Raw genomic sequence first — 23,073 nt, forward strand, 5'->3', positions numbered from 1 at the left:
AAGTTTGTGTAGGGCCTGCGCTCTGTACCTGCGCCTACGTCCCTTTGTTCTCTTTGTTTGTCTATTTAACATAATAAGAAACGTGATAGAACACTAACAGTACGTAAAGGAATCAGAAATGAATAACTATTTGATCGTTTTGAAATTATTCCTTCAGTTAAAGAAAAGCGAAACCTAATTTAGTGTCAAACTCAGGATTTCTAAAGATTAAAGGAAACCGTTTCAGTTATTTCTAAGCAAAACATAAGCTTGAACAGTAGATAATTTTAATTTATTTTGATATATAGGTTTGACAGGAATGTTGTTTTTTCTTTCTTTAAAAATGCTTAAACTTAATGCTTACTTTGATGATTTATAAGACTTCTTAACATTGTTGTGTTTGGTGTGTTTACTTTGAAAGTTTTTTTTATTATTATTTATTTATTTATTTATTTTACCTTAGAACAGAATAAAAAGAGTAAAAACCAGTCTACTTTGGGCAGTTTATTGTTCCTTTTCAACTTGGGATTACTTTACAGCTGAAAAACAAACTTGACCAGAAAAGCAACCTGAGAAGTGTCTTTATAGTGTTAATGGCACTATTAGCTAATAATTTTTCAAGTGAGAAAATTTTGTGCAAATCCAGATTTTGCCAACCCAGACATAGTCCCTAAAAGATCCCTCTTGATAACTGAGTCTGCTGAATGAAAACGGGACAGTTGCACATTTAACCACCTCTTAAAAAAACATCAGGTGAGAGAGAATGATAAATAACTCTTTCATAAGAAAAGACTTATGAAATGCAAACCTATAACGCTACTTACCAGAGCATCAGCCACAGCTGCCTCCACCTCGGTGCCAGTGTTGAGGACTCTCATGGCGTTGACTGATGCAGAGATTCTTGCTTGGTGAATCAAACCATATCGATCTACAGAAGGAGAAAGAAAAAGAAACAGAAAGAAGGTGAGGGATGGTTTGAGGCACACTTCATGTGGCTACGTTACTTACCTGAGTAGATAAAAGCAAAGAAACCTTATTACTGTTGCAACCACAGAGGTCATATTTCACTTTTAAGAAATAAAAGTCAAGTGTATAAGACGAAACTATATCTAGAGGAGGTTTTCCTCAAGCATCCAACCACCAAGAGCTAAATGAAAAGGACAAAGGTTACCAAAATAGAAGATGACCAAGACCAGGTGCAGGCATAGATGGAAACTATAGAGAACCAAAGATGCACCAAAAAAGTAAACCCACAAATATAAAACACGACATACAAACAAAAGAGGCACAATTCGCAAATTTAAAAGATGAGAAGCGCTGAAAATAAATGAATAAATTCACTGATCCAATCAAAAAAGACTGTAGACCATGATCCAAGGTTGTACAGCTCCACTGAAAAGTATGAATAAGGCACTGATGAAGCAAAATGGGGATGAACAGACGAGCAGATGACCAACATGCTGTCTTCTTACCTGTCCTGCTCTCTAAAATACTGAATCAACGCAAAATGAGCTTTGGCAGGAATATAAATGAATGAAAGCTTCCTACGCAATGACTGAAACATGCTGGGTCTAATGAAAATGCCTCTACGGTGGGGCATTTTTGGGGGAACTGAAAGGGACTCCGGTTTTGGGGCATGCAGATCACCTGACTGGCTGTGGGGGTCAGCTGTGGAGAGAGCGCTGGTTGAACGGGAGTGACGTCGGGAGGCTGTGGGGGACAGGAGAGGTGGTGACATCCAGATGGGGGAGTTAGTTACACCAACCTGGGGTCACAGCTCCAACACTTTGAGCAGCTTGAGGCTCATTCGTTTAGTCTTTCTTACTAATACACATTTTTTTACTTGCCTTGCCTGTACTTTATTTTATTACAGTTATTCTATTTTTATCCATGTTGAGCACTTTGTGACCTCTGTTCTTGAAGTATAACTACTAGTAAGTAGTAAGCAATCCAGAAAAAGGGGAACACAAGTAGAGTGAAATGTGTTATTTATCCTTAATCTCCAAAATCTCCTCTCTTTAACCAACATCTTAAATAATAACAATAAAAGCAGATTCCCTTTGCTGTGCTAACTGTGCTATCTATGCTAACAGTCCTTAATCATGCTTTATAGCTCTGATATCCTAAATGATGACACTTTTTCTTTATACAATTATTAATGAAAAAGTTATAGGATGCCACATCACAAAAGAAACAGCAGCAGCTGCAGCACCGACTCTAGTAACAGGGACACAGTCGGCTTTGAACATGGACTCATCGACTGCTCGCTGTTTCTGTTGTTTCCTTTGTCTCATGCATTTTAATGATAAACTTATTATCCAAGGCACTTGGACCAAGAATCAAAACATTTTACACTACATCAAACCCATGAATCCTGCTTAAATCAGTCTTAAATATAAAGAAGGTATGTATGAAGATTGCAGTTCCATTATAAACTTACAACTTAAAAAAAGGAAAAAATTGTATCCCCTACAATTAATGTTCCTTAAAACCAGAAAGACACAGTTAGAGCATGCATAAGCAGAAGAAGGGCAGCCATAAGACCGTACAAAGAGACCACCTATAAAAGAAAGAGGTAAAACTGTCCCGTTTGGTGGTCTGAGCTGCTGATTGGCTCAGCGGTACTCACCCAGAGGAGCGAAGCCCCGAGCGGGGCTGGTATCACGACTGCTCTCGCGACTGGTGTCGCGACTGCAGCCCTGACTCATGCTGGGACGGGGAATACGGCTCCGGGCTAGCGTGCGGTAGGGAAGAGCAGCAGGGAGAAGAGCTTTACCACACAGGCTCGCTGTCAGGACAACAAGTTAGGTGGGGGTGTCAGTGTGCGTTCAAGAACGGGTCAGAAATTAGGGAAAAGAGAGGCAGAGAGGTAATGGGAGAGGTGAAGGTGTAGAAGAAAGAGTACAAGTCCTGTTGGCTGAACTGTGTCCTGCAGGATGCAGTTTGTTGGATGCAACACACTCCTGTGTTGAATATTTGATGAAACATGTTGTGCATCTTTTTGGAAACAAGAATTAAAACAGGTAATCTACTGTGCTTTTTTTCTTTGGGGCACAAGTACAAACTTTCTCAATTTAAAGACAGTCACACTTTAAATCAATCTGTCCTGAAAAGGTTGTTAACTGGGAATCAACCAATATTTGTTGCAGTCTTGGTATTGAAATACAAAAGTTGAGGAAGATGAGCAGAAGAAAGTTTATAAAGATGAAGAGAAAAGAAGAAAATGAGGAGTCACAGTTAACAGAGAAAGGAGCAGTAGCAGAGTGCTGGGTGAAAGAGTGAGTCAGTCAAACAGCAAACTGCTAGTAAAGGTTAGAAAGAGCAACTCAAGCTTTTGGAAACACACTGGTAACAATGGTTAAGCACATAACATAATAAAACAAGGTTAGTAGCTGACACACATCAGAAAAACTGATCCAACTGATAAAAGTGGCTAAAAACTTAAAAAAAAAGTCTGTCCAGAGAGTTTTACTCTGCCTGATATCAACAGCAAATGCTAAATGCTAGAGCTGTTTTTATTTCGCTTTACACTCAAGAGAAATTTTCAAGCAGAAGAGTGTTTGCTTTTATCGGGATGCAAAGATAACAATGGACACAGTTATCTCTGAAACATCCAAAGCAAAAATAAGCAACAATAAAATCTGGTGTTTACATCTGTAGGGTGTTTTGTCCAAGCACAGAAGATGTGAGTGTTTCGGTGTTTTGAAAGAAGAACGGAAACAAAGTTTATCTTTTTTATCAGGAAGTTGAGATAAGGAGGTCCAGATGAAACTGTTTTGACATGAGCCCTTGTCCACATACAGTGTGTCTCTTATCAGTATATGTCCACATACTGTTCAGCTATGAGCACATGTGTGGTCAATCATGTGGTCAGTAAATGTGACCAGACACTGATGAACTGACAGAAAACTGCACCAATTTTAGAAACATTTGAACATTTTTAGCTCTTCATCGGCTCTTGGTGTTGGAAAAATTGAACTTACAACTAATATCTAAACACCATGCACACAAGCTTAAAGTACCGCCAAAGTAGTGCTCTGCTGTGGTAGACTAACATTCCACAATGCTAATATTTCAGAGACAGTTGAAACTAGTGTACAAGTGCAGCAAGTTTGAAAGTCAAATATTTAGCACGTCAGACCCTAAGTTGTAATGTACGGCAATTAATAAGTCAACAGTTCAGTCATACCAATAATAACTTAATAACGTCAAACTCTCTAACCTGTGGAGAGCAAAACAGGTCTAAAATGTTGTCCTTTAACCACCTGTTGTGGATAGGTACCACAAAGCAAAGTAAGAATGGAGTAAATAGTGATTAAAACATTATTTCTGCAGGAGTATGAATCTTGAGCAAGACATCGTGTCTGAAAAGTGTGCACAGGAAACCCAGTCTTACCAAGACCCATTCGGCTGGGGCTGGTCTCTCGGCTGCAGCCCTGGCTTCGAGGGATCCTGCTGCGCTTGTCCGCTGGCGTGCTTGAGGCCGACATCGTGGCTCGGGGGATCCGTCCGTAGCTGCTGTGGCCGAGCAGTTTTCCTGGTGAGCTGGAGCGGCTGCCGGCTGTTGGGAGAGGAAAGAGAAAAGCAAAATCATGAACAAGAGTAAGAAAATATTCAGAGTACTCGTAAAGGAGGGGCTGGGATCCCAAAGGGAGGAGGTTCAACCTTTACCAACATGCTTTAACTGAGTCAAATCTGAAGGACCTGGTGATACGGGGACAGTGTACAACAACACACCATCTTCTATTTTGAATAATCTTGTGTTTCTAGTTGTAATAGACAAGGTGAAGGAGGGATGGACTAGCTAACTGTGCTGTTGGAACATTTACTGGGGCACAAGTCACAAATGAAACATACAACATGGTGACAACAACAGGACAAATTCAACAAATGCCCAATGGTAAACATTTCCTTGACCAAACAGCTTCTCAAACTAAAGAAACAAGAATCTAAAGGTGGTGAGTGGAGCATGCTGCTAAAGTAAGTGGTGAACGGTGAAAAAAAAAGCTACAAGGACGGGATGACGTGCAGAGCTCAGTGGCTAAAAGGGGCGGTGCTTAGGAACTGGGCATCTGTCATGTGACTGGATGAAGCTGAGGCCTTACCACTGATGGGATTGGCTGATCTGGATCCTGGGTGATGGAAGCAAGAGGCAGGATAGGATGGAGAACAATCAAAATGAGACAGAAGGGGTTACTGATTTTACCCAGCATGCACTCTGGATGGCTGAAGCTGTCAGCTGAACACCAACAGACATCCAGAGTATAAAGATACCGACATACGAGTAAGTCTACCTTCAACACAGACACACACTGTGCATGCATGTTGGTAAAGCTGCACAAATACGACAGATTTGTGAGTTTTGTTTTCTGAGGAAGATGTAACGCATGAAAAAACAGCAGACATGTTCACAAAGAGCAAAACATCTCCTATGATCTCAAAGCTGGTGCAGAGATCATACAGAAACATGAGAGGAACATGTGGGTTGTTTATACATACGCTGTGACTGTGAGACAACTTTGGCTCGGCTGCGCCCTCTACTGTCCACTACCGAGGTACTGGCCCCACCCACACTACCCGAGCTTTGTCTTCTGGTACGAACACGACCTGTGAGGGGAAAAAGAAAGAAGAGGCATAAAAGCGAGATATTTTCAAGAGTTTAACCCCAACCCTGGACTGAGATGCTGTGGAGGAGAAAAACTGTGGGGGGAAAGGATGAAGACCAGGATGAGGGGGTAGAAACCGTCCCTGAGAGAAACAGTCTCTACAGAACCTAGAACAGTGTGACATAGACCAAGGGGTGTCAGATTTGATTGCTGTGTTAGAAACAGAGAGATGGATACAAGTGTTAGGATTACAGTCAGGAGATCCATGCAGACAGTCCATGCAGAAGTCCAAAAATCTGACGAACACTGGGGGGGATAGAGGAAAAGAGCGCACAGATGAAGAGACAAAGGATGTTAATGTGAAGGCCATGGCAGCTGACAACAGACACATTCATACCACTCCTCTCTTTTGCAAATACACACACATACAAACACACACACTCGCAATTCTTACCATCGCTTTTACCGGGAGTGCCATCTTAAAGGCATAAAAAGAAAGGCAGTGCAGCAGCAGGTTGGAGGAGAGGTGTAGAGTAAGACGTTAGTAGCAATTAAAGCAGAAACAGCAGTGTGAGGGTAAGCAGTGGGTTTTATGATCATTAGTAATCAACCATTCATTGGAGATCGAGGAGTGAGGGAGAATCGTTTCTGCATGGCAAAAAAAATCACAGAAAATGAATCTTCAAAGAGATGGCATCAGTATTTAGGAGAAGCTCAGCCTCATTAAGTTATAAATTTAAAATGTCAATAGAGGATTCAACAGGCTCTGCCAATAGGTTTAATTAAACCCCAGAATAAAAGCAGAGTTCTTTCTTTACACAAAAACTGCCATGCAGAAGTTTCTTATTTTTGCTTTTAGAGAGAACATCTTAGGCAGAGGACTAGTTTTTTACCTAATGAGGCGTAGGACCCAGGCGGCAGGGCGGCTGCTGAGCTGAACGGTGAGGAGGCAGGAACGGTGGACAGACGGGATTTGGCGCTGGATGCTGCGTTAACATCGATGTCACTGCGGGAACGCTGCAGGGAACCAGGTGTGGAAGACACCCTGGTGCTCACGAGCTTACCTGAAACAGCAGAGATATCAGAAGGTAAGAAATTGTTTATGGCTATAAATGTTCTTAGACCTCAAATTTGTTTTCATAGTGAAATTTAATATTTGAATTATGCTGCAACGGGAAACATAAGGTCACTTTAAACTTCTTTTTTTTCCCCATAGAAACTCTCCACAACTCCATCAGACTTGTAATACTCTTCACTACAAACCAGGGAAGAAAAAAGAGGCTTACTTCTTGTTATGCTTCCTCCAATGACGCTTTTCACAGACAAAGGCCGGCTGTAAAAAACACAGCAGAGATGAAAAAGTTTGCATTTAGACTCATCAACATTTCCCAATTCCATGTTCATTTTCTGGTGAGTTTTGAGTTATTCTCTGAAACAAAAAAAAACTAAAATAAAATAAAATAAACAGTGTCTTAAATAATTTGCAAACAAAGTTCCTAGTTGAATAAAACACCAAAGCTTTCAATTTAACCAAGAGCCTGGAATGATAGTCCATTGTGCCCTCTTGAGGCAAAAAATGTGTATTACAAGAATAAAAGCAGTAAAATATACCAGTCAGGTTATTTTAAATTTACACTCAAGAGAAATTAAAAAGCCTGATTAATGTTTGTGATGTAACTTTTCCACTTGTTCTTGAGTCCAAAATAAAATGTATTTTCAGGATCAGGCAATTTTTAGAATTAAAGATGTTTTTCCGAGTTTTCTCATATTTTAATCCAGCCTGAATTAAGCATTCTGCTGGGATAGATTAATCAGGGTCTTTTTGGATTGAAACGATCCAAATTCTATTAAAGGTTTTGTAACAACACAATCTCAAGATTTGATTTAATCTTGTAGCTTTAATCTGATAAATTTGTTTTGAACAACTGGGCTTTCTTGCCTAACATGGTTTTTGGGGGCTTTGTTAAAAACTTATCAGTCTGTGAAGCAGTTTCTTCACGTTGCTCAAACACAGTGATGATCACAACAGCTGCACTCTGGATGGATCGGGTATGAGGTCATTAGCCGTCACGCTCCACAGGGAATCCATAAACTGGGTAAATGATGCCAATCGATCCAGGAGTGTGTATGTAGCTGTGTGTAAGAGTGCTGACTGGTCGGATGCCTATCTGATAATAATTACCAATGCTTTTACATCATATTTAATAGAACAGATGCATTAGTGGTTTCCTCCAATCAATTACAGCGTCTAGCATCTACAGAACAGATGTGCAAAAGCTTTGAGTTTATATCAAGAATGAAGGATGATAGGATATGGAACAAGAGGAGGGAAAACGTAACCGAGTGTGAGGCTATAAGTATGCGTGAATATAGAGAGACAGTAAAGGTAAAGTGGGAGAAACTTAAAGGAGTTGCAGAAAGACGTCACGGCTCTTACTTAAGACTCTCCTGAGACGACGAGGAGGAGCGGTCAGACTGGGGTAGAGACACGATGCTGTCAGAGCTCTTCAGGTGAGACTGGAGGGCCTTCTGATAGGTGGATTCCAGCGCCTGGAAGAGATGCTCTGCCTCTCGACTGTAGTGACCATGGAAACCCCAATAGCACCTGAAGGTGAAGACAAGGAAAAGATGAGGAGATGAACTCACATCACATACAAACAGCAGGAGAGTTGGAGTAAGAGGTGCTGGATCAGGTTTATGTCACCACCTTTTCTCTGAGGTATGACACACCTGAGTAAAAAGATCACTTAGGGATCATCAGACTCAAGAAGGTGTTTTATTTATTTAGTCTCCAGACTTAATCCCCTGAAGGTGAAAAGCAAGGACCAAACTTGAGAGATTCTTAAAATTTTTAGTTTATTGTCATAATTAATACTGAGGATTTATTTAATTATTTAATTTTACATGTATGCATGAAAAAAATTTGACAACTCAGGCTCACTCATTCTCAAGGGGTGATAAAAGTAATAAAATAAAATAAGATAAAATAATCCAAATTAAATTAATACAAAAATAAATTGAAATACAAAAGAACCAAACAAAATTCATACCTAAATAAAAGTAAAGAAATAAACAAACGAACCAAGAACCCATGTTCTGGATTGTGTGAGCAACTTCATGTGTGAACAAGGAGAGACAAGATTTCAGAATCTTTTATTTTGAAGGACAAAAAGCTAGGGCAGTGATTAAACAACTAAAAAAATGTACACACATTTCTCTTTGCTGTGGGTGACTAAAGCTATAGCATTTCAGACAGGCTTAAGGCATCTTATTGATTTTTACAATAAACCCTTAAGGTACACTTCTCACTGACATATTTTAGTAGCCTGTTCAAAGATGAATTTTTCATTTCATGAGCTCAAGGTCTGAAAGACATTAATTCTCTAGCTTGAAATTTAATTTTTAGTGTCACAGATTTAAGGTGAGGCCACTGCTGCAGGTCACAAATACATTAAAAATAGAAAAAAAATAAAAAATACTAATAATAAAGAGAATGAGGTAATACTTACTTTCTTGCGATGGATCTGGCCTCAGAATCCGCGTCGTGTATTCCTTTCTTGATGGTTTCGGTGAGAACAGCCACATGTCTGGGATAGTAAGGGAACATGGTGAGAAGAGAACGACCATCCACCGAAAGCCTCAACTTTAAATGTTAAAACACATAAAGAGAAAATATCTTCTCCTCATCCAGTTTTATTCCCCTCGTGGTCCACAGGTGATGTGGCCACCCACAGAGTTTAACGCCTGCTTTTTAAAGTCTCTGCTGCTGTTGTCATGGTTGCAGGGATAGGGGAAAGTCGCCTTATCGTCTGGGATCTAGATGATGACAGCTCTCTTGGGACACATTAATTTAATGGGGCTCATCAGCTGTGCACCCAGCCAACACTTGGCTAACTCAAATGTTAGGGAGCTAAAATGCCATATACATTCGTTATACTGGCTGATCCATTTGGCACACACTACATACACACTTCTAAAGTTCTTTAAATTGAAGGAAATAGCTGTTTCTGCGATGAGTGATATTCAGCTTACCTTTCCAGCGTATTAGTGTGCCACTCTTGTAACATGAGATCCAAGAACTCATAACAGCGTCTGGAAAAGGGACAGAGTCAAACACTAGTTGAGTAAAAACCATCTGTGCACTTGGCTTTTAGCCATTTGTTTGGCCACCTGATGATTCTGGTGACAATATTTCAGTGATCAGAGACAAAAAAAAAATATTTGATTGACTGAAGAGTTGTTTATAAATTAAATTCTAATAATGATGTAAAAACAAGTCTTATGTATTGTCTTTGTCCTCTTACCGTCTGACTGCTACAGACTTGGAGGTGCAGTTACTGGTGATGATTGGGATTAAACGAGGGTAATGAGTGTGCTGAAAGAAAAAAGATAAAAGAGTTTTATCATCACTGTTAAATGAGTTTTTTTTGAAGCCTAATGAACTCCATTAATTCCCCTTTGGATGATTTTCTTTTTTACCCTGAGGATGAGGCGGATGGCTGCCGTCCCAGACGTTGCCATGACTTTGGCACTGTTGGGCACAAGGTTCAGCAGCGTGGGCATGACGCTCTCTGCTCCGTGGTCGAATTTGTTTCCCAGCAGTGACGATAAATGTCTGCAAGGAAGGAAAAGATGAGAGGAGATGGTGTTATAAAAGAAGTGTGGATGATCCAGTTCATGGCAGTCCATCTAACAAAACAAAAAATCTGCAGCAGGTAGGTAAAGTGAGAAGAATGAGGATCTGTTGCTGAGAAAAGTTTTCCCTGGGTGTAAAACTTGCCTCCATGTGCCTCCAGTCTATTCATCAACCTGCTGCTCTTTCAGTGCATCTCTGCTCTGTTCCACCTCATCAGGGTGGTATTAATATTTAGATGACGGATGTTTTTGGGTAGAGAGCATGTTGCTCGTTTCATACGCCAGCAGGTCTCATGTTCATTAGCTTAAGTATGTGGAAAAAAACTCTTTTAACAGGCTGCTTTCCATGCACGGTTAATGTCACTGCTGCCAGTCAAAGCTGATGCTGATCCATGAATAAAACCCCGATAACTACACCCTAAACCACAGAGATTACATTTTTACCAGGCTCTGAAAAAGACTGATAAAAACTCCCTATTGGAAGTTAGAATAATGACAGTTTGGTTTTGTTTCTGCTTATAATTCAACCGTATTACATTTTCTGTTCAGGGACAGAGGAGACAGGGCAGGAAACCAAGAGAGAGCGGTCCACAGATCCTTCATGTGGGCGTGTGAGCTTACCGCCAGGCCAAACCGACAACCCTAAATATAATGGCTGACAGGAGCGCTATAATTACCCTAGTGGCACTCACAGCCGCCTTGGGTGCCTGGAGCACATTTTTAAGGGGTTTATAGGGTTTTATTGGAGCCCAATTGTTTAAGGAGAGTTTACACCAAAGAAAGAAGCACAGATTTTCTGAAACTTTAGACTACATGCAAACTAAACTGTTGGGATGGTGCGTTGTTTCCTTTTCTTTACTTCAGGTAGTCAGCCTGCTTTCTGAGGGGCAGCTTTCTGCCGCCCTCAGATGTACTTTTATCCCCAGCTGTTAAAGGGTTTTTCTTTGACAGAGCCTGGAATAAACATTATTTTACTCCTTTGTTGGATCCTAGCCTCTCTGATCCTCTCTGACCTGATGCTGGTCACTTGCCATCCACAACAGAAACAGATTGAGGGATGTTCAGTACTTGAGTATAGATTGTGTTGATGAAAAGGAATTCGAAGACTGAAGACGAAACAACTTTAATGACCATAGTTGGAGTGGATAAATAATTTGTATGGTTCATTTGCTGTTCATTTGTTCATTTGCATTGTTTACATGTGAGATCAGCTCTTAGCAGCCTGTAGCATGTCAATGCTAACTGGTGCAAGGCCGGATGTTTCCCCACAAGGTGAGGAGAAGGAGGCGAGGGCAACCTGCTGGTTCTCAGACATGAGCCAAGAAGTGACGACGTCGACATGTCCTTCCATCCATCGTTATTGGGAACGTAAGATCGATCTCCAATAAGATGGACAAGCTAGCTGTGCTAACCCACCAACAGAGGGAACACCAGAAGGCAGAGTAGCATCATGCTTGTCACAGACATGGCTAACAGAATCTGCTGTGAGCAGACAGGATCCAGGAGACAGAGTCTGAACAGACTGCTGAGGAAGCTCGGTCCTGGACCCTGTGGAGGTGGAGGCTGGCTGACTGGACAATGATGGACAAGCTGTCATCATCTATTTTCTCATGGACCTTTTCGCACTATACGCTTTCTTCTGTTTTTTTAATGCTGCTGTGACTCCTATATTTCCCCTTGGGGATAAATGAAATATTTTCTATTTCTAATGATTATTTTTTTATATATTGTTGCTGTTTGTAGTCACTGCTATACTCTTCGAGTAATAAGGATGTCCTTGGACTCATCTAAAGATCTCACCCCAGTGTGATGCAGGCCTCCCGGACCACCTGTGAGCGCAGATCTTTAGCAGACAGCTTGAGGGGAGCCTCCAGAAGACGCAGCTGCTGAGCGAAACCCTCATACTCGGCTGCTCCAGCCAACATTAGAGAACGGACTTTCTTCAGCTGGAGAGGAGATATCAAATCACAGTTTTCTTCAAGTTACACTCAGTGTTTGTGTGTTTTTACGTTGCTGAGAGTACACGTCTGTTTTCTGAGTCTTACCGCTACAACTCGGTGCTCCCAGTCGTGTTTTTCATCTGACAGCATTTCTCTGATCTTTGACAGCTGGTCCTCCAACTCTCTGTTAGAGTAGATCTGGAAAGAAAGACAGGGAGATTTGAATACTATAACTTCAGTCAGAGTCATTTATTTCATCAGTTCAACAGTTCAAAACTGTCAACACCAAACACCAAGATAAAAGCTGTTTTTCTGAGTTCAGGTCTATGCTCATGTTGATATCCTTACTGAATATCCTCTGCTCTTATCTTCCTTTTTGATGCTTAATGTATCACTATTCATCTCAACCAAATAAATGCCTGCTTACCTGGACTGAGGGAACGTCTTCAAAGGCTTTAATGAAATCCTCTTCATCAACCGCACCAGCAGCTGCTTCTTTACCTGTACGGAAAAACGGGAGAAATAAGGTCGCTGTGTGCCTGAAACATATTTAATTTTGATCCAGGTAAGAGGGAACAAGTTATATCCATCCTTTACCTGAAGGCTTGGCTGTGGTGGCCGAGCTGGGTCTCCTAACAGAACTCATCACAGTCTTCCTGCCACTGGCGGGCGCTTTGGATGAAGAAGAGGAGGAGGACCGGCCTCCATCCACAGAATCTTCATCCTCAAAATTCTTATCTGCAAAGACAGCAGGAGAGAGGATGTAAAGCACTACATTTCTGGGTATTCTGAAGAAAGTAAATGTTAATCTCCTGCTGGCTTGATGATTACGTGAGAGATATTTCCCATCAGGATCAATAAATCATTATCCGGTCATCATTCAGAGACTTTCCCCTCAGAGCCGGAATGCATCATCATTCCCCTGTTTTTAATCTGCCCACAGCAGCCCCTGAGTCATCTCTCTCATTGTATGACCTCTAATGCAGGGTGCAGCACAGTCAAATGTCAGGTTACGTATACGTATCCATTCAGCCTTTAACTATCCATCCATCTGACTTTAATCTGGTTTGGCAGCCATGCAGGGATGTACGAACTCCCTCGTCACCTGCCCAACGTGACCACTCACACGAGGGATTAGCCTGGGGCAGATATGACGGCGCTCTGTGTCTGCAGTCGTTGAGGGCAGGGCAATAATGGGAGTGTTCGCAGCTTATGGATCATTGTCTCTTACTGTGGGCTTTTTGAGAAGCAGAAAGGATAAAAAATGCATTCTTTATCCAAATTTAAGACAGGGATCCTGAGGTTGATGAGCTGACCCACTTTCCTTTTAAGCCATATTATCTATCAAAGGATAAGATTGAATAATCAGTAATTATTTTGATTTTCTTTTAAATAAACTTTTGTTGATCCTTTCTTTTTAGCCTCATTAGACTTGAGTGGTTTAAGTGAACACAAAAAAAGCAAAAATGACCGTCCACAACAAGACTGACAACTCCTATAGTGTTGTTCAAAAAACAAGGTGTCACACAAGACGCTTAACTACAAGACAAGGAAAAAGCCAATACTTATACCATTGCAAATTTTCAAACTGAATGAAAAGGAAAGCATGATAAGACTTTTTCAATAAGTGAAGTAGGGATGGGAATCAAAAACTGGATCCTGTTGGGAATCGATAAGACATGTTTCGATGGATCGTTAGCCTTTGTGCTTAATTATTCCCTCATCAATTTGCTTATTGAATCAGGATTTTCAGCTCGACGTTTTACTAAAGAAGTGACTTCATAAAGAAATGTACATTACTCTCTCTCAGGAAATTCATATTCAGTACATTCGAAACTGTATAAATCACCTTATCTACCAAAATAACAAAATAGCCCAAGCTTGATGCTAACGTACATGGAAAACTGCATTAATATGCTAGCAGTTAGCATACATCAGTATAAATTCAGCTTAAGAATAGAATTTCAACTTTCATCACAGAAACATTTCACATCAACTCTTTGTAAAAAATACTGAGAATTTCAAATGTCAAAAGCTAACAGGCTAATGAAAGGCTCATGGCTAACTTCATAACTACGGAAAGGTTCCAAACAACTTAAACTATTGCTATAACCACTCTGAGACACTAGATAGCCTACTTGAAGTATTAATATATAACAACACAGTACATCAACATCACATTGTGTGAAATTTTTACCTGTTTCTGTATAATAATGCCCAGAAATATCCAGACTCAGGGACCAAAATTTTATTCACTTACAGTATTAACTCAATTAAATGTTGTTGACACAGAAAAATCTATAAAGCCACTTTTTGTACCAAGAAAATTCACAACAGGAATTGATAAAGGAATCGAAAAAGAATCAGATCGATAAGCAGAATAAGGGATAAGGGCATCAGTGTTGACAAAATCTTATCAATTCCCATCCCTAAAGTGAAGCGATTAAAAAAAATAAAAATAAAAAAACTTTGTCCACAGGGGGCGCCAAAATCAGCGCACACAGAAAGTTCCTTCTGGGAGCTTTGAATACATAAGTTATTAGAAAAGCAGTGGAGAGAAAAATATATAAATGATATGACAAACAATTCATGACATGATATACTTTGTTTCATTTCCTGTCATGGATGATTCATGTATTTTTCTGTTTAATATTTTCTTTTCCTTGAGTCTCTGTCTGTCATTCCAGAATGGCGGTGTACAGAAATGTGACGTGACTTGATTTATAAAAGACCCATTGTTAAGGAATAAAAACCTCCACCCCTTGGTAGCATGTAAATAAGCATTTTATCAGCAGAGCAGAGACACATTCATAGATACAAAAGATAAAGACACATTGATCAGACACCTAAGGAAATAGAACCATGCAGACATCAGAGACAGAGAGTAATGATGAAAACAGAAGAAGCAGACGAGGACAAAAGGCAACAGGTTGACAGCAGATAAGGTCCAGACGTACAGCCAGAGAAAGCCGATCAATGAGGGAAGCATGACAAAGATAAAACATCAAGAATTATCCGAGGAAACCGAGCAGGAGGAGAACAGAGAGAACGAAAAGGAGATAAAATACATCATTCTTACGAGCGCAGATTTTCTTGCACATCAGCTTCCTCAGCATGTCTCAGCTGCACCCTCAAACACGCTCTCTCCCTTTCACATCTCGACAGGATGGGAGTGTGTGTTTGGGTATGCGTGTGTGTGTGTAAGTGTGTGTGAGAGAGATCTGCATGTGCCTCTGTAACACGATGAGCTCTGACAAAGTGCCAGACTAACCATCCCTTAAGCCTTCCTGGTTGAGTTCACTGGTGTGTGTGTGTATGTGTGTGTGTTGATATACGGGTGTGTTTGTGTCTCACAATAGCATCACCGGTGATGCTGATGGGCCGTAAAGACTTGTGATGAGAAGAGGGAGGGGTCTGTTGTTGTGAGATGACACATTCCTAGTTCACTGACAGGGGAACTAAAATGTCTTTAACTGCATTAAAAAAAAGTGTCTCACAGGAAGGTGACAAAGCAAAAAATAAAAAAAAGAGTAAGGGCTCAGCTTTTATTTGCAAGTAAGTAGGTGTTAGATTAAGAGAATGAGATTTAAAAAACATTATGTTACCACAGATACTAATTTAAATTTAACAATGTTGCCAAATTGTGCTGCTCTAATGCTAAACTAATAGTGGTATCAGTTTCGGATCAGTCCTGGTTTCTGGGAGAAAAAGTCATTACATCATAGTATCGGGATTTTTTTTTAATGTTTTATTTTTATTTATTTATTTTTTATTATTATTTAAATCCTTTATTTTTGTCTGCTTATAAGCTGGGTTGAGGAAAAGTTAAGATGTCACATCCCCTGAATAAATCTTAAAAACTGACTCACATGTGGTGTGCATTTTGGGGGAAAATACAGCTCTATATAATGTCTGTTGACAACATCATCATCATCATTCAACTTTTTTATATGGTCTAGTGCAGAGCAGAGAGTCCAATTTGGGGCCCGAGGACTAAAATTGGCCCGCCAGTGATGTTTTTCGGCCTGCTACCCATGTTTGAATTTATACTTATGATTATTATTTTCCCACTACCAGCAGCCTGGATTTGTCATTCATTATCTATTTATTGTTGCACTTCCTCTTCTGGCCACAAATTAACACTGTGTTACTTAGAGAGTAGGGTGGCACTAGTCCAATCAGCTCAAATCTGGAAGTCCATGACCAGAGAGTCAGAAGATGCAAGGTCATGGCTGGGATGGATAGTACCAGACAGTGGCACTCTGACAAGAGAAAGTTTAAAGATAGTTGGGAACTCAAGTACTTTTTTAAAAGAAATGGATTCAACAGCAGTATGCCTATGTGGGCAGAAAGTTGCCGTTTTAAAAAGAGTATAATCTTTGTAAATTAATGTTTCAAGAATCTAATCACTTCCTGACTCTACCTCCCGACATATTTTACAATCCCCGGAAAAAATACAGGAGAATGGCAGCGTTAAACATTACATAAAGCCTCGTTTTTAACCTTGTATTTAAAAAAAAGAAACTTTTCAGAAAAAAGAGAACTTGCGTACAAGACAGCCAAATAATATCTTCAAATCACAAAAACAATCGGACGTGAAAAACATTTCTACGAGGTGTGATAGTTTTTTAAAGTTTGACCACAGCCCATCTGGAATGGCTGGAAAGCCGCATTTTTAAACCTATACTGCAGCCAGTCACCAGGGGGAGCAGTTTTTGTGGAGACCTCACTTCGAGCCAAGCAGACATCCATTTTTTTTTTAACAGTCTATGGATACAGTAGTCAATAATAGGGAAAAAAAATTAAAGCAGGTTTCCAGTTTTATTACTATTGCAAAAAATGTCTTTGAAGACATAGGCCTAGTATTTGTGCCATATGGCTGTCCAGTACTTTCATGCTGTGAAATACAGTAAAGAAAGGTATTTCATTTTCAAAATTACTTCAACATCATACACTGCAACATGAATGCTTCGTTTTGGCCTGCGACCTTCCACCCTGATTAGTTTTTGGCCCTTCACTGAAAAGAATTTGGGCACCCCTGGTCGAGTGTTTGAAAAGTAAACTAAAAATTGCACAAATCTGGCCTATTGAAGAATCACAATTTAAAAATCATAAAAGAAAAACATATCCTCCCAATACAAAAAAGCACAGGTATCAGTAAAACATTAAATCTTCACATACCAATAGTAACTGGATATAGATTTGTTTACTGAGAAACAAAAAAGAATCACAAATCACTTTTCTAAGATGACTTTTCTAAGATGACTTTTTTGTGTTGTCATAAATTACAACATAAAGGATGTGCTCCAGACCTCAGTGCTGCTGTCAAACAAGATCTATGAGCTCAGCTTGCCTGATCAGCTCCTCTACATAACAACAAAAAGCTTAAGCATCCTAACAAAGAAGCATCATCCTGCCACACTTAAGAAGTATTGATTAGAGCCGTCAGAGGAGCTGTTATTATCTATGCTGACACAAATGTTGAGGTGATATATCACTGTGTCAAGAGAGCAATTAGAGCTGCATGCAACAAGTGCAAGAACACGGGTGTACACACAAATACACACACAACAGGCCATTAGTGCAGCAGGGAGTTGTGACAGCAGCTGGATCCCAGGAGCCTCTTGACATCACTGCAGCAAACTGAGGGTTTGTGTGTAGTCAGCAGTTTGACATCAAGCTTATGGATCTGAAATGATGCTTTCAAATGCTTCAAATCAAAAAGCTTTGTAGACACGGCAACCAGTGGTATCATCACAGTTCAGTATCTACCCAAAAATAATTTTAAGTTGCAGCCATAATAGAAATAATTTATTAAAACATAATCTCTAAAATGTTTTTTTTTTCAATGCAAACAGCACCCACGTTTATTGTGGTGTTATTTAACCTTTTCGAAAAACACCAAGTATACCAGTATGATCAAGTCTGCCTCTGGGCATAAGACAATAATACCTCAAATGTCCACTAGGTGTCAGGGTACACTCTTAACTGCAAACACTACAACACAGCACAGCACTCAAAGTTGCTGAAGCTGCACTGACAACAGCAGAGTCACCAGTGATCTGTTTCTTAACCACTGGTTTATATAATGGGGAGAACGTCTCCCATTTTCAGAAAAGCCCATGAAAAGGGAGGGATTAAAAAAGTTCTGGAAAGTAAAGTTCGGAAGAAGTGGGATATATAAAAATCTCCTGTACAGGCTAAAGAGCAGATTTGACAAGAAAAGTCTCTTTATGATGACATAACTGTATTAAATCCTTCACCTCTTCACCTTCAAACCTCTTATGTTTTATCCCCAATTCAATGACATTAGAATTATTGTAAGTGATATATAGAGTGATGAAATATAAGAAAAGAAAATGAATCTAAAGGGAAAAAAACAATTTTGTTGTTCTTTGTGTAAATATCTCTCACATGGTTTACATTCATTTTTTTTAATTCCTAATTTTTTGCTCCATCTCAGTCTATCCATCGCTTAAATCTCCATCTGAAGGAGCTAAGGAGGTTGTCCCCCATGCTTCAGGCTCTTGTCCTTCACAGTCAGTGGTTTACCCCGCAGCCTCTGGGGTTACATAACAGACAGCTGACCGGTGATCGGCGTTATGACATAACAAAGATGTCTTATTCTGCTGACATGCTGCTGGTGCGGCAAAAAATTCTCCTTCAGGCTACAAAATATGGTTTTAAAATCATAATCAGTCTGAGTAAAAGTTAAACCCTAAGTAGAATACAGAAAAAGTTACAGAGTGATACTAGGTTTGGACTTTGTACAAGACAAATGCTACCTCATACAACCACACTTCAAAAAGAGTAGCAGACTATTCCTTTAAAAGGATCTGGATTGTTTCATTAAAAAGCAGGAAAACACGAAGTTCCTTCATAACAAGCTAGTGATGGCCAAAAAGCATTGAACTGGAAGCAACAAGTGAGTGATACTGAAGTAGCTTAATCCACTTTCTCAAAACGCTGTGTGGTTTTTGTACAAGACCCATCAGCATTGTTTGTGACAACAATCCTGTGAAAAATACCAACATATCGTTCCCACAGCTCGTTATGCAATGTGAGCCTGCACATAAAAAAAATGGAAAGATAGATCTCCACAATGCAAAGTTTCACATACACAAGTGAGAAGAAAGGCCATTCAGTGTTGTGGAGATGTTGTCACAGCACAGACACAGAGCAGAAACACATTATTGTTGTTTAACAACAAACAATGAGCCGGCTGTCCCACTCAGACTTTATTATCCAGCACAGATACAAGGAGAGGCAGAGAAGTCACTTGTTAGTTACTTCCTAGAGAACATAAGGAAGCTGTTCAAAAACTTCGATCTCAGTTAACTCAAGAATCTTGTTTTGATCCCGTTGTGGCTGCCTGTTGTGGCAGCTCTCTCTTTTTTGTCCGTTTCTTGTAATTTTTTCATCTCTTTTTCATCATTTTTGCATTTGGAGTGGATCATTACTTTGTGTGGTTCATTTGTTGGTCATGTACTCCAAACTGGTTTTGTCATTGGTGATGTTTTTACTGTTTTTGCTCCTGTATTTGTCCAGAGATCCAATATGTAACCATGGCTGCATTGTTCACATGTGAAATCAGCTGTTGGCAGCCTGTAGCATGTCAACGCTAATTGGTGCAAGGCCTAATGTTTCCCCACAAGTGAGGAGAAGGAGGTGACGACAACGTGCTGGTTCTCAGGTGTGAGCTAAGAAGCAACGACATCGACCTGTCCTTCCATCCATCGTTATTGGGAACGTAAGATCTATCTCCAATAAGATGGACAAGCTAGCTGTGCAAACCCAGCAACTGCGGGAATACCAGAAAGCAGAAGGTAGAGTAGCATCATGCTATTCACTGACATGGCTAACACTGGACACCAACGCCACATTGGAAGAACTTCACCTGCTGTGAGCAGACGGGATACAGGAGACATAGACTGAACAGACTACTGAAGAAGCTCAGTCCTGGACCCTGTGGAGGTGGAGGCTAGCTGACTAGACAATGATGGACAAGCTGTCATCATCTATTTTCTCATGGACCTTTTTGCACTTTCTATACACTTTTTTGGTTTTGTTTTCTTGATTGCTGCTGTGACTTCTAAATCTCCCATGGGGGATAAATAAAATATTTTCCATTCTGTTCTATTCTGAAAAAATAATGAAACAATTTGTGGTGTCCTCTGCACTGCAGCAAAACATAAAAACTACTTCAACAATGTCAATTAGCTCTCCATTCTTTATGCCTAGAATGAAGCATGTCATTACGGCTGTGTAAAGGGTTAGATTTACTTACAAAGCTAAAAACAAACACACAGTTTCTGTGCATGGAAAAAAAATGTGCATTCAAGCCTGGCTTCTCAACCAAACCCTCACACACAGAGCCCGTTTCCTTTGTAACAGAGCTTCAATGCAGTTAGAAGAGATAACCCTCGCCTCTGTCCTAGCAGAAAGTCTACTGATACAGCGGTCTGTTATTGTGCCCCTCAAAGACTCCCTGTGATCCTCAGAAATCTTTTGACTGAGGAGCCACTGGTAGTTTTGTACTGCAGAGTGAAAGGCCACAAATGCATCATTTACTGAACACTGGTTATATAATCTAATTTAGTATCTTTCCTCACTTTACATGTGTTTACTCAAACTGTACATGAGCCCAACACGCAAGGAAGGAATGATCTACCCACTATGCTTAAAATAACATAATTCAAACTTCCCATTTCAAATGAAATCTTGATAAAAAATACAAACACTGTTAAAAAAACAAATTATAGATGAGTCTTCTTTTTAAGCCAAAGCCTCCTCCACACTGAGCTGCAGCCAATAGCAACAGAAACACACATTTAAGCACGAGCAAGCACACACCCACACACACAATCCATGCGCACATAATAAAACATGCTAAGCTATTCTTTAAGCAGCGCATTCATGTGGTGATCAAAGTGCTTCCTTTCTCCTGCTCACCCATTGGTATGAACAGTTTCACACTTACACACATTTGCATGCACACACTGAGCTCATGCACCCACACCGACACAGAGAAACTTGTGTGATCCCAAATCCAAGAGAGTAGCTGTGTAGCGAACACATGAATTGGGTCTCCACGGTCAAATAATCCTGGGAACTAATTTTCACCTTCACAGCTCCATAAGCACGTTACTTCTCTTTTCACAGAGGGATTCTCATGTGAAAGAAGTATTTTTGGGGTGTAAAGAACAAAATCAGCTTGTGCCAGAAAATACAGATTCAGGAGTTCAGAGAAGCCACAAAACACAAGAAATCCATACACAGAAATACAGACTTCTTAAATCGAATTGTGTTGAAGAAACTGGAAACTAATTGGCAGATGTTTTAAGCCGAGTGCTAACAAGATGAAGCTGCAGGTGAAAAGTGCAAACTGCTCTGCTCTGTTTGCATCTCCTAACAGCAGAACACTGGCAGAAGAAATACAAATTGTGCAAAGATAATTCAACCAATAATCCATGGAACAAACTGTTTGAGCTGAAGATAGCTCTTACATAAACACACGCGCATACATACACAGAAGAACACACACACACACAGCCTTCAGGATTAAGCCAACTACAAAGAGGTTCTGTAATTGTGCTGAGGAAACTGAGAACCCTTTGGCTGATGTGCTGCAGATTGGATGATTCCCCCATTCTCACAGTTTTCTTTTTGAGACAGTTTTCTCTCTTTCTGAGACATGTCTGCTGGCCAGGAGTGTCCTCAATGGTTATAAATACAGCCTCTGTCTGAAGCTACACTGTGAATTATGCATTCATCTTCTATATATATAGACCTACACAGACCCATGGACAAACCAACACCAGCAGCAGTACCGCAGATATCTATTGCGCATAGGAATGAGCGCTGAATCTGATACTTTTATAGGTACCAACAAATTCTGTCAAAAGTACCTGGTACCAATTAATGTAACATCAAAAGGTACCATGTTTAGGTACCTAAACACATCCTTGTGACTATGAGGGGGTATAAGAGTTGGTGATTTTCCGTACTGGATATGAACACAGCATTACAAGGCTATATACTGAAGAATAAATATGTGAATATAAAAAAAATTTACATTTTATTATTAAACAAATTGATATTTTTACCACATAAACACTTAAAAGAACCAAAACTTGGTACTGTTGAGTACAGATACCGATTGCCAGGTACCAGGAATGGGTACCGTATCGTTCCAAATGTGAAAGGTACTCATCCCTAATTACACAATCATATTTGTCTTGTTGTTTAATTACATATTTTGGGGAATTTGGCAGCTCAAATTTTCAAAACGGTAATAAGAGGCTCCCGTTTCCTGTTTTCCTGAGTCTCAAAGACAGACACAAGATGAGTAGGGTTACAACCAGTTATGTTTGTATTTGAATCGAAGTAGACTCCAGCTGTCTTAGAAACCATCCACCAAACTAGCAATTTGGCCAAAATGCAGCATAAAGTGGTAAGTGTTGAATGTATTTTAGACAAAATCAGTAAGTACTGCTGGCGTCAAAGGCCATTTTGAAAACAGCCTTAAAAAAAAGGGGCACAGCATACATTCACCAACTTGCGTACATGTGAGTTTTAATGAAAAAGCTCCCCCTGCTCTCGTTTAAAATCAAACCTTTCTCTCATTTCACTGTAATGAAATGTAAACAATGAGATTCACCTCCTTGCCTCACACCCACAGAGAAATAACTGATCCGGACACTGATGCTTTGGTTTGATTTGCAGCTCATTTAGCAAGAGAACGCCAGTGTTTCATAACGTAAGACCTACTTGCTCAAAGAAAACAAAGTAAAGCTTTAAGCCTTGCTCTTACCTACGCACTGATTACACAGAGCCTACGCCACAGCCTTGGAAAGAGGTCTATGCAGCTGTGAGCATTCATACTTGTGTTTCTTTGTCTTTGCAGATCAAAT

General features: G+C 40.0%; 1 protein-coding gene across 30 annotated transcripts in view; it reads right to left on the reverse strand.

The window, feature by feature from the left end:
* Nucleotides 1–23,073, reverse strand: part of clasp1a (cytoplasmic linker associated protein 1a) — a 75,237-nt gene that overhangs the window by 18,348 nt on the left and 33,816 nt on the right. For 7 of the 30 annotated variants that reach the window (XM_074695025.1, XM_074695013.1, XM_074695026.1 and 4 more), the window contains 18 exons: nt 12,758–12,898; nt 12,588–12,661; nt 12,266–12,358; nt 12,021–12,166; nt 10,065–10,200; nt 9,890–9,960; nt 9,618–9,677; nt 9,095–9,172; nt 8,023–8,190; nt 6,872–6,918; nt 6,479–6,649; nt 6,040–6,063; nt 5,479–5,586; nt 5,085–5,111; nt 4,376–4,540; nt 2,609–2,767; nt 1,627–1,689; nt 804–907 (listed from right to left, as the gene is read on the reverse strand). In XM_074695025.1, the coding sequence (XP_074551126.1) occupies nt 804–907; nt 1,627–1,689; nt 2,609–2,767; nt 4,376–4,540; nt 5,085–5,111; nt 5,479–5,586; nt 6,040–6,063; nt 6,479–6,649; nt 6,872–6,918; nt 8,023–8,190; nt 9,095–9,172; nt 9,618–9,677; nt 9,890–9,960; nt 10,065–10,200; nt 12,021–12,166; nt 12,266–12,358; nt 12,588–12,661; nt 12,758–12,898 (1,835 nt within the window). The remainder of the gene's footprint in view (nt 1–803; nt 908–1,626; nt 1,690–2,608; nt 2,768–4,375; nt 4,541–5,084; nt 5,112–5,478; nt 5,587–6,039; nt 6,064–6,478; nt 6,650–6,871; nt 6,919–8,022; nt 8,191–9,094; nt 9,173–9,617; nt 9,678–9,889; nt 9,961–10,064; nt 10,201–12,020; nt 12,167–12,265; nt 12,359–12,587; nt 12,662–12,757; nt 12,899–23,073) is intronic. The other 23 variants (XM_074695042.1, XM_074695041.1, XM_074695014.1 and 20 more) reach the window with 13 other exon arrangements.

Source organism: Halichoeres trimaculatus, unplaced genomic scaffold, assembly GCF_033239565.1.
Source record: "Halichoeres trimaculatus isolate MK-OKI-2021-1 unplaced genomic scaffold, fHalTri1.1 fHalTri1_scaffold_19, whole genome shotgun sequence".
In the NCBI taxonomy this organism is placed as follows: Eukaryota; Metazoa; Chordata; class Actinopteri; order Labriformes; family Labridae; genus Halichoeres; species Halichoeres trimaculatus.